Source organism: Buteo buteo, chromosome 7 (genome assembly GCF_964188355.1).
Source record: "Buteo buteo chromosome 7, bButBut1.hap1.1, whole genome shotgun sequence".
NCBI classification, from domain to species: domain Eukaryota; kingdom Metazoa; phylum Chordata; class Aves; order Accipitriformes; family Accipitridae; genus Buteo; species Buteo buteo.
Window position 1 is genome coordinate 36,117,525 of NC_134177.1, and position 12,112 is coordinate 36,129,636.

The window sequence follows — 12,112 nt, forward strand, 5'->3', positions numbered from 1 at the left end:
TCATTTGCAACAATTTGCAAACAGCTTTTATTCTCCCTGATCTTACATATAATCAGCTGTGAGTTTAAAAAATAAAATCTAAAAGAAGAGCTTAGGATGAGTCAGCAGTGCCCTTTCACAGTGTTTTCTGTCCTACTAACATTTAGCTTGAAGTAAAGAATTTTTGTACGTTTTTTTCACACTACGCAGAAAGACACCACACCATTCCTGTCTCATTGGCTTCTAGGCAGCTGAGCGCTTACTTGATTCAGCTGTTGTTGTATATCAACGAAAAAAGCAGTGGAGAGGGAGTTTATAGCCTTCATGCTCCTCGGAGGCTCTAATACAAGACCCAGACCTCTGCTGAACATGCACAAGTAGACACACAGGTGCTTACCCCAGCACACCTGAGACGTCGCTGGGTAGAAGGTTCCCTGGTTCACCGGTGACCAACAGAACTTGTATTTGTTCAAGATGCTCAGCTATGGCAGATATGGATGACGGCTTCCCTATATGCAAACCAAGGGTTTATTTAGAGTACTCGCCCTCCTGCGCTTCTTATTCTCAAACTAGCAGCACTATTTAATGACTAAACTATTTATATATTGACTTCAAGAGCTTTTGGCAAACAGGGTTTAGAAAAGGGGACTGCCCACCTCTGGGCAGGATCAGACACAGAAGGACAGAGACAAAAATCAACACACAAAATTGGATCCAGGCTCTTTCCTCCTACTTGGGATGAATACTCAACATCGGTGCAGTCCCAGTGCTCTGCACATGCAAGGAAACCTGCTTATGGACCCTATACATCCCACCAGCCTCTCAGTGACTCAGCAGCAGACGTCAAACTTCTCAACACTTCTCCTACTTAGGACAGGCACTGCTGTGGGCGTGCACCAGCCTCATCCTCTCTCCTTCTGGGGAGGGGGGTGAATGCACGTTGCACTGCTGCGAACATTTCCTTTTCCCACGCCCAGGGTGGGATCGAGCACACCTTCAATAGGACAAAGGGAGGTGAAGGAGACTAATGCAAGAACTCAAGGGAGAAGAAACACAAGCCAGACAAAAGCTACTGGGTAATTCCCCCAACACCATTGCTTGTAGGAGGGGAGATGAGCATTATCTCACCATGCAACAGACACGGGACCCATTCCACTGAGAGGAGTCTCAGGATGAGCAGTATCTTTCATGATGCAAACTGCAGCTTTCCTCAAGTCATGTCACTTATCCTAGATGCCACTTTGATGCGAAAAAGTTGGCCCGCCTTTCCCATCTCAGGATCCTATAAATGCACCATTTCTCAAATTCCTCATGGTCATTAATGGGTTTCTACATTAGCCCCAGAGGAACAGGAGTAGGTAAATTGAAGAGTTTGCCCAGCGCTCTCCAGGAAGCATGTGGCTGCCACAAAAGCCAAATGCTCTCTTCTGAGTATTCACTCCAGCTCCTCACTAGCTAACTAGTTTGTCACATAAGCACTAAAACTCTCTCTTTGTAAACACAGAGCCCAACTGAAAAGTTCATTTGTTTGAATCTCCATAAAGTTGGAGATAATCTGGACCGCAATTTTTGCTTATGTAAATGTCAGCACACAAAAAATTAGGTTTGGATCAAAAAGACAAGCTGTAGTTAATACCTGAAGTAAAATGCACACACTCCTTCCCGACCTTCATTAGCTTTCTCTGAACATCTGCTGAACAAGAAAATTCCATCCATAAAAGTGACTACAGAAATTAAAAATCCTCTGAATTCTCAGGTAAGTGCATGCACATACAAAACCCTCCATTTCAAAGGGTACCCTTGTACTTCTTTGCAGCCATGGGAGCCATCCAATTAGAGACAGCAAAAAGCAACAGAAAAGCAAAAAGTAAAACCCACAAGACTTTGAAGTGCAATGAACTAAGGAGCAACAATAAACTTTTAGAAAGAACAAAGCACACGTACAGTTCTCAATCAGGTTTAGGCCAAAAGAAGACCAACCAGACAAATGTGGACAAACCCAAGTCTTCTCACAGGTACTTTATGAATTACAACAAGGAGAAAACAAAGCAAGGCCACTGTCTGCTGTGATGACTTCCCGATCCCATTCAGCATCCCCAAGGCACTCTTTCAACCACCATCTGAAACAAGCATCCAGAGTTGATGCTTTGTGCAACCACAACCCTAGCTAACAGTGGCTAGAGAACAGTACAAGACCAGCAAGATGCATCACTGGAAAGTGAGGAGTCATTGTAGGAGGCAGGTTGGGCCACGTTTGGGACAGCTCTTCCTGCACAGAGAAGAGGGAGCCTGGTGTTATTTCCAGAATGACACTGCAGAGAAATGTCATTCAAAAGGAATGATTGTGTAAAATCCTTCCTTTACCAGACCCAAGGCAGTGTTGTTCAGCTTGTTTTCATGGCCAATATTTACAGAAATAAATAAATATACATACACAAAAAATGAGGGTTGCCATACCACAGAGGGCTGTTATTTCCAATATGCTTTACACTACACAATTCAAGAAGCAAAAACATCGCAATGATACGATCAGATTGCTCATTTGATCTTTACAGAATGGAGCTTTTTAAGAGAGTCAGTTTTTTAAAGATGGCTTCAATTCTCACTGAAATCCAGCCAAGTCCTATAATGCAGAAAAAAATCCATAGCTGATTACACCCAAACTGTGTTTTAGTTTCTCTCTCTCTGGCCAAACACTTCCCGTTGCTCCCTGAGGTGCAGGCTTTCCACATACTATGTTATAGGATACTGTATTCTAACATTTTGTATGTGCTAAACCACAGGTCAGATTTAAAACAAAACACAACCTTACGCAACAGAAAGAGAATTCTCTCAGTGGATATGTTCTGCAGAGAGCTCGTCTAGGAGCATATGGTGGGTTTTGTTAGGCACTTCTCACCAGCATGCAACTTCCCTATCCTAAAAGCAAAAAAAAAAAAAAAAAAGTGAGCTCATATTTGCATACTTCAGGCGGGCACTCGATTTTCAGCTTTAGGTATTCTTCAAGTGCCCAGAATGAATGTCAATTCAGGCACAGAAAACTCCTGGCACAGAAGCCGGTCCAGCTGCCTCTGCATCCTCAGTCCTATGGACTGTCTCAGCACACTTGACTATTCCCTTCTAATGCCAGTGGGTGGTGATGGGCGTTCATGTGGCCCCCCACATCTTGCTCTGAACCCATGTCTTGCTGAAGCACAACACACAGACCTCACTCAGAGAGCAAAGCACATTATAGTCTTCTAAAAATCACATGTACCAAATATATACTTGACCGAAGTTACGTAACCGCTATGCCAGAGCTATTTTTTAGCCAGACTTATCAGTGTTGCTATAAATCACCCCAGTATGCAGAGGCCAGACAAGATGTCACATTTATGTGCTCAGCTTTCTGCCTGCCCTAAGAAAACGTTTGTGATACAGGCAACATATCTATTACCTCTCTGCCTCCCTTGGTCTTTAGGTGCACGACTGCTCTTCAGCACTAAGCAGACGCCTGTACTACACTGCAAACATACTCTGAGTGCCCACAGCAGCCTACAGACGAGACAGCATATTTAGAGCCATCCTTACACTCGCAGCTCCTGTTACAAGCACCAGCTAGCTCCAAAAGCAGCCCCCAGAACACAATGGAGCAGGGAGTCCAACGTTAATCTCCACAGAAGAAGGGTATAACTTAGAATTTCAGCTCTCCCTCTGCATTTGCAAGAACGGTAGACGGCATCGTGATTACTTGTCCAACACCAAGGTCCTAGTATGAGGTCTCCTGTCATGAACTGCAGTTGTTGCCCTTTTTGAAACAAGTACCTAAATCTTCCTGGAGATTTCTGCCCTACCAATATCCAGAAGCAGACAGTTTCACAGTTTGATTGTAAATAACATGCAGCTTTCTCTACCTTATTCCTTGTTATTCTTTTGTTTCACCTTGTTTGTCACCCAACAGTACTGTTTTCATGCAAGTGTATAAAGTAGCAATATAAAGAACGCTGTCCGACTCAACTGTGTGCTTCTCGTTTTGTACAGTGCCTTTCCCAAAGCACAAACACCACGCACCAGGAAAGGTACGTTGCATTCCTGCACCTGCCTCACATCCTCAGCGCAGAAGTATAATCAGCAATAGCTCTGATTCAGTACAGAGACACAGCGCACACCAGCTTTCAGTTCAACACGACACAGAATCGTGCATTACCTTCGTATTCAAAACTCAGAGAGGGAATCACACTGACATTGGCAAAAACATTAACTCTGCTAATTCTGACACACAAAAACTTGCAGTCATTAACGCTGCAGAAATTGGAAGCAATAAACGGGACTCTTGATTGAGATTACATTCCCAGTTGTGAATCTATGGGGAACAATTTTAAAAAAATTAGCTTCCACAGTCAGTGTTTTAATTGGATACCTCACCTAGATTTCTTACATCTTTACAGCATGTTTCTCTATCCCGCACAGCATCTTTAAAACTCCTTCTACATCTCAGAACTACTGAACCTGGTGAGATTTTAATAGAAATCCCTTCGCTATGCTATAGAGAGAAGCATTACTTTAGATTTTAATTAGCAGCTGTCAATGCTGAGCCATAGGAAATACTGCATAGTTTCCTTAACTTATTAGATAAAGTGCATTTTGCCTTCTGACCTTCTGCACTTAAATGACGCAACATACTTTAGCCATTTAAAAACTCCCTTCCAAAAAACCAACTCATAGTAGTAAAAGCCATTCCCTCAATTAACATCCAGCGTGCTGCTCCAACCCGTATTCACCCACTAAACACCCTTCTCATTTGATGCAGAAATCATGACACTGTAATTTCCTGACCGCTACTATAAACCTGAAAGACACCATTACATTATTACGATTTCCTCCCATCCTATGCAAGGTACTCTGAGCTTTAAACACAAACTGAACTTGGAAACCAGATACCGAATTGATTCAGTCCGTTGAGACTCCATTTGCACAACACAGGAGAGAGCGTGGCTCTGTCAGGCAAACTTCAAGCAAGCCGTGCACCCGCTCTTTGCCCCGATTCACCACCCGCGACCATACCCAAAAGGCATTAAGAGCGGGAGCACTATTCCTACCATTCAGCTGCCTGTAGACTATATCTTCCAGGAGAGAGAGTCTCTTCAGCACTGCATCCTGAATGGAGCTGATGCCGTGGGCTGTCAAGTTGGCCACTTCTGCCCTGGGATGGATGTCATGGAAGGTGTCACCGCTCTTGGCCGTGATGGGTCTGCACTTGGCCAGGAAGAGGACGAAGCCAGCCACCGCGATCAAGTTTAACACCAGCAGGACTTTGACTCTCCTCAAAGAAGCCATCAAACTTCCCGAGGGGCACCGCCAGCCGCCGCGCTCTCTGCAGGGGCTAGGGGAGCGGGCCGGCAGCCGACCGCCGCTGCGCGCACATCCCACGCCGCCGCACGGCGCGGGGGGCTGCGCGGGTTGCGGCGCGCCCCAGCCCGGCCCCGGGCTTCGCCGGACGAGCCGCGGCGGGGAGCGGAGGGCTCGCGGGGCGCCGCCGCCGAGCAGAAGCGCCGCTCGCCGAGGCGCGGCGGAGCCCGCCCCGGGGCTACGGCCCCGCAGAGGAGACGCCGCCGGGGCCGCCCGCCCCGCTCCGCCCGCCGCCGCGCTGCCGCCGGCGCAACTTCATGCCCCGCGCAGGGCGCCCGCGCCTCGGCTCCGGGGCGGCCGCGGGGCCGGAGAGCCCTGCGGCAGCGCCGCCGCCGCCGCCGCGCCTGCCTCCGCCGGCCGCGCGGGGGGGCGCGGGGCCGCTCCTGCGCTGCGCGGACGGGGCATGCCCCGCCGGCCGCCGCCGCCCCGCCCCGGCCGGAGCCGCCGCCGCCTCGCTGCACCGCGGCGGGGCGGGGAGCGAGGGGGCGGGCGCGGAGCGGCGCGGAGCTCCCGCCCCTCTCGGGGCACGGGGAGGGAGGCGAGGAGGGAAAGTCACCGCGGCGGATCTGCACACACCCCCCCCCGCCCCACGACCCGCCGCGGGCGCGCAGGGCCGGCAGGCTGCGGCAAGCGCCGCTCCGCGCACCGCCCGCGCCTGCGGAGAGCGGCCCCGCCGCGGCCCGGCTGCCGGGAAATCCCGGGCTGGAGGCCCCGGCCCGGCACGGCGCCGAGAAACGCTCAAAGCCGCGTGCTCGGGAGCTGAGCGGCCGCGTGGGCGGCGGGGCCGAGCCGGGCAGCGGCGCCCTCCGTGCCCCCCCCCCACCCCAGGGACCGCGGGGACGGACGGCGTGCCCCGGGCATCCACCGTTCCAGCCGCTGCCAGCGCGGTAAGGCAGCAGTTCTAAGGCACGCCTGGGCATAACGCGGTTATATTCAGAAAGGGATCGTCGCCAAGAACTCACGTTTGCTGTCCCGTTTCACAGAAAGTTTCACCGCCCTCCACGCTGATGGCGTGGTCCTTCCGTGAACTTTGCTCTCCGGCTTTCCTGGATGAAGGCTTTATCCTCTCCCTTGGAAACGGGGCTTTCTCTACACAGGCAGTCGATCCCAAATGAAGCAAGCCATCCTGCTTTCCTGTGTCTCCCCAAACACTCTGTGTCAGCGCAAGGGACTGGCTTTAGAGCTGTCACCTTCTATGCTTCAAACATTAAAATGAGGTAGCGTTAAACATCATAAACTAGAATTCACATCCAAAGTTTTAATGCCAGAATGTTGAATACCCTCATCTGAGAGGACAGCTACTAGTAGACCAATTTATTTAGAGCTTTATCCATTTGCCACTGTTAACCCTGCTTTTCAGAAAGGTGACATGAACGTGGATTAGAAATTCAAACAGCATTGAGTCGTTGTATCCTACAAGGCCACTTTTCAAGATGTAAGAATATCCCCCCTCACCCTCAAGCCATAATTAAAAAAAACAAAACAATGCCATGGAAACAAACCTAAAATTGCTTTAAAGGATTTGGAGTTTTAATTTAGTACTAGCTGCATATGAAATCTTTCTGGTTTCAATGTTCAGACCCAGGACCCTGCTAGAAACCTGAAGAGGAGAGACAGGCACATAACTCATAGTCAGACCCTAAAATAACAGGATCAGTCCATCATCCACACTCGGGTTCATTGTTCTTCTTAACAGGGTAGAGATGGGAATGATTTTGGTGATGTCATGCTACAACTACCTTACAGATTCCTCAAAACCATGAAAGCTTTTTGCTGGCACCAAGGGGAAGCTTATCATGACACCTCCAGGTTTGGGGGTTCTTCTCAAGTGTTTGGGCACATGATAAACAGAAGAGTTTTGTTTCCAGAGCTGTCAACTGAGATTTTTTTTTTTCCTCTATCAATAAAAGCACCCTTTATTATAAAAACAAAACAAACCCAACAAACAAACAAAACCCAACACAACTTTGCAGAGTTGTTTACCAAAAAGGGAAGGCACGTGGCCTCAGACTATCAGGAGCAGAAATGTTTGTGCAAACAGAAAACTACCTGCTGCGTATTTTAAACAGTCTCCAGTAAAAAAGACCCATTCCTGCTACTCCTTCATTGTGCAGTGCTCCCACTGAAGTCAGTGCCATTGCATTGCACAGAAACAGCAAGATCTGTTTTAATTATAAAACAGTGGTTGGAAAAAGCTAGATTTAAAGAAGTTTGGCACATGGCTATTACATATGACCCTATAATGCAAGCAAAAAAATTAAAAATCTTAGTATCTTGAAAAAAAAAAAGACAACGTGAGAGTTTGAAGCAGCTCCTTGCTGAAGGACAAGGAGAGCATTTTTGCCCCCCTCCCCCCAAGAAAAGAACAGAATTAAGTCCCCAAAGAAAGCAGGGAGGGAGGGAGAAAGCCACAACTCACCTTATGGTGACCCTGTGGTGCTGTGTATAGTTACAGGACACCTGGCTGCTGTGAGACTGCGTGGTCCCACTGAGGACAGCACACCAGGACAAAATAAACATGCCCAAAAACCTATAGGAAAAACAAAATAAAATGATACTCTGTGTAGTAGATAGTATGAGTGCTACAAATGAAGAGTACATGTGTTCACCAGCTAGCCATACAACCTCCCTGCCCTATCCAGGAGGATTACCTTCAAAAAACTTTCCCAGGTATCTGTCATTGTTGGTGCTTTTCTTTATATAAAGGGTAGAACTAAAAAAGTACAGACTTTGAAGCCCTGCTAGCTGACAACAAACAGCCATCACCTGGGAAGTTCACCAACCCAGCTGCAAAACATCGCTATTACAGAGGAGAAAGGTTTTCTGCTGCTGACCTCACAAGGAGGAGGTGCAGCTAGGCACGTTCTTCACCTTTGCAAAACTCCTGAGATGAATCAGCATTTGCCTTTCAGGGGTGGAGGGACACCTTATAAAAAACTGTTCCCCCTCTCCTGACCAGGTTTGCAACATTACACGTTCCACAGGACTCCTTCCACTGTGCTAGTCTTCGCAGCATAATTTTGCCGCAATTTCTTTTACTGAGAGGAAGTAAAGAATTATTTCAGTTTTGCTCAGTCATCCCACAATTGCTTCTGGCCTGATGATCAAATTTTAGAAACTGCTAGAGCCCCAAATGCAAAGAATTAGCACCAACCATTATGTGCCCTTTAACAGCATGTCCTGAGCAACAACCACTAGCACGCTCTGCTTGAGACTTGGCCAATGCTATCATATTTCCAAATAGCCTGATGATACCTGCATCATCAAGAGTTGCAGTATTATCTACCAACGGATACCTTTATAACTCCCCTAAAGTGACATGGGAGAAAGCAGCATGCTTTAGATAACAAAAAACAGTAAGGACCAAAAAGTCCACTGAAGATGGACACCAACAGGATATGTCTGTAGGAGACCAGAAAAGGTTGTGCTTTGTGGCATAAGTCTTGAGAACAGTGTCCCACATGCTCCATAACCCTTATTTCATTTGAGCTTTGCACACTGCTAGATTGAACAAAATTAAAATAACAAATACAAAATAGTAGTTTGCTATAGACGTGAAAAGGTTTGTCAAGACCCCATTCTCCAAATCAGGGTTTCAACAAGGAGTAGCTCAATCTCCACTGCAGCGTTTGGAGTAGTTGGGGGTTTTTTCTCATTTTTTCCATTTTCATTACATTCCTAGAAAAAAAAAGCATGAACCATTATTACTAAATAGAGAAGAACTAAAGGGTATTTATCAGTATTGGGGAGAGAAGATCAGTTTGCATATCTAATAGAAAAATTCTATTTTTGCCCAATACAGTGGAGTTCTACCAACAGCACACACACGCTTTTCAAGTGCTAGCCAAAATAATTACTTGTCTCCTTCTGTGGGAGAAAAAGAATCTACTAAATCATGAATATTCAATGGATTGATTAATGACATAGTAATCCTTTAGCTAAAATCTCTGCTCCTTAAAATACAGTGAACACTAGCTGCCAGTTACAAGAAGAATTAAAAATACAAAAATAACTCGGTTTCCAGAAGTTATCTCATCCTGATCGCTTTAGAAGTATATGATGGTAGTAGGATACCATGACACACCTGTGGCAGACTCTCTTCACGTTCTGGTAGATGTAAACCAGCCAGAAAAACTGGGTTTCTTGCTACTTACTGGAGCCACTGCCAGTATCATGCACTCTCCAGGGCACACAGCAAAGGTGCCTTCCCCTCAGCTCCAGCTCAGTCCTCTCCCACCTGCTCCCAGGGCTGGCAGGGAGTGAGGGTGTTGTGGGAGTGGGGCAAGGGGGAGCGCGGTGTGGGCTTGCACCCACCTGGAGAAGTCTAAACACCTACATTTCCAGCCTTGTAAACACCAGCATAAGAAAACAGATGTTTGGGTCATCTTAGATAAATTTGCTTGAACTGCATAAATTAGCCTTTCTGTGACTTTGAATCCCTGTATGAAAACCATGATCTGCAAGAGGAAAACACAAAACAAGAGCAACAACAAAACCCCCACAAGGGTTCAATTTAAAGCCATGAGCTGTTCCCTCAAAATCTTAAAGTTCTGGCTGGAGTATTGTTAGTGCAATTGGGTTTCTTCTTTGTTTTCAGGCTTCAGGTGGTCCTCAGGAGTTGCCAGTCTTTCCTTTTTCTCTAGGGCTCTTGAGAATTCCTGATTATTCAGTTTTAATTTTGTTTCTTTGCTGCCCAAAACCACCTCTAAGAAAGTCCTCCCCCATCATGTCAGGTGAATTTAAGCCTCCATATTGCCTATAAGCTCTTTGTTTTTCGCACTGGTGTTTTCTCGGTGCAGGAATCTGCTCCATTAAGTACTAGTGGCTTCTGCAGGAGGCATGAAGTGTGTACTCACCTGCTGGCAACAGGTTGGGAAGAGTAGTTGCAACACGACCTGCAGCATAAGGCCTCGTTGCATGCAGAGCTGCACTCCGATGCTGTTCCAGAAAGCACAGCAGTGCTGGTGTCTCGAGGGTCACCAACATCATTAAATTTCTCCATACCCCCAGTTTATTGGCCCGATCCTGTGAAATGAGTAAGCACTTGCAAAAAAAGATATGTTTCTTTTTCAGAAGCTAATATTAAAAAGTTGATGGCACATTGTCTGCTCTCCCTGGATTCATTTTTGACAGTAATTTAGTCAATTTAACATCAAGGAGTGAACGTTTATCTCCAGCCTTAAAATTTTCCTCCACTATGGGAACAGCTAACTCACAAAAGTAACTTTCTTCAGTTTTATCTTCAAAGTTTGGGAACATATTTAGTTCTACATTACAATAACTCTATACATATTTCATGAATTTTTTAAGTTCAGACTGTGAGCATGGACAGCTCATCACTGACACATCAGGGAAATGCTGTGAAAAAACAAGGAACTTATTGTACTTTTAGCTTATGAGATTGCTTTATGGTTCCCTCAAGGATATTAAAAACAGATATTTGCAATGGTTATCAATAAGTATCTTTCAGAATCAGCATTTCTAAAGCTTCTAGCTTCTAAAGCAACTCTTGACTGAGTTCAGAAATGAAAGAACTCGCTCAGAAAAAGCAAAATCATAGCTTAAAGCTCAACTACTCTTCAGTTTTGCTGCTTTGAACTTCAGTATTGAGCTTGATGACCAAGCTTAGGTAATTTTCTTATTAAAGCTGGTTAGAAAATTTCCAGCTTCTTTCTCAAATAACAGAGGGGAAGAGAGAAGAACAAGTTCACTGAAATTTTGACAAATGATTGAAAAATAAGAAAATACATTTTAAATATTGACTTTTTGTGTGACTAGAAAAAAAATCCATGCTTGTTTGTTTGTTGGTTGTTGGTTTTTTTAATTATTATTACAGAAGATAGCTATATGGCCCATATTATTTCAGCACCTAATCATCTCATAGATGAGAACATCTCAATTGAGCCAGGGAATACTATTGTTTCTTCATGTTACGTGTGCAAACAAAAAGATACCTAAAGAACTTTGAAAAAGTGGGCTTTAAATTCCCAGGGAAATCAAGAGATGACAAAACCAACCTGGGCAGTATCAAACCAAGAGCCTTTAGTACAAGAGCTCAGTTTGCCACCAGACTCTGAAGTTCAAGGCTAACATACTCAGCTGATAGCCCCTTCATCAGCACTCCAGTACATCCATGCCAGTAAAAAGCAGGGAAATCCAGAAAGATCCCCAAAGCCAACATGCAATATACCTCTGTTCCTATTAAAATCGGGGTTGCCTTTCATGTGACTGTCAGAAGTGCAGATCTAAGTGCAGTGAAGATGTAGACAAGAAGTCAGTTTGCTTGGATATAATAAAACCTTTCAGGGTTTAGTTTTCTCCCTAAAAGCCTGATCTCACTTACTGTAGCAATCTGGCCTCTGTTACAGCAGAAGAGATCCTAGAAATGGAGTATCCCCTCTCTGCTGCTCATTAAGCCTGGCTCTGATGACTTTCTAGATGCTACAGTACATGCTCAAGAATAACTTATTATCCTATGCCTTATATCAAGTATTCGGCTTAAGGTCAAGACTCAAAGCCTTTTCTGAACCCCTGGACTCCTGAGGGTTCAAGGCATGGCTCTCCCCAGCACCCTGCTCCCCCCAGCAAGAGCAGTGCTGGGGCAGGATGGTGGTTCGGAGTCATGGAGACTGGACTGAAGATACATACTCAAAACTTGGCCGTGGTGCAGCCACAGGTATCAATGGAAAACTGACACCTGCTTTTTCTCCTTAGCTATGACAGGTCTCCGTGTATTGAGGTAAAA

General features: G+C 45.9%; 1 protein-coding gene across 1 annotated transcript in view; it reads right to left on the reverse strand.

Moving 5' to 3' along the window:
* Window positions 1–5,703, reverse strand: part of GALNT17 (polypeptide N-acetylgalactosaminyltransferase 17) — a 218,396-nt gene extending 212,693 nt beyond the window's left edge. Inside the window, exon 1 of the mRNA XM_075032433.1 lies at window positions 5,058–5,703. Within this exon, the coding sequence (XP_074888534.1) occupies window positions 5,058–5,295 (238 nt within the window). The 5' untranslated portion in view covers window positions 5,296–5,703. The remainder of the gene's footprint in view (window positions 1–5,057) is intronic.
* Between the last annotated feature and the right edge of the window lie 6,409 nt (window positions 5,704–12,112).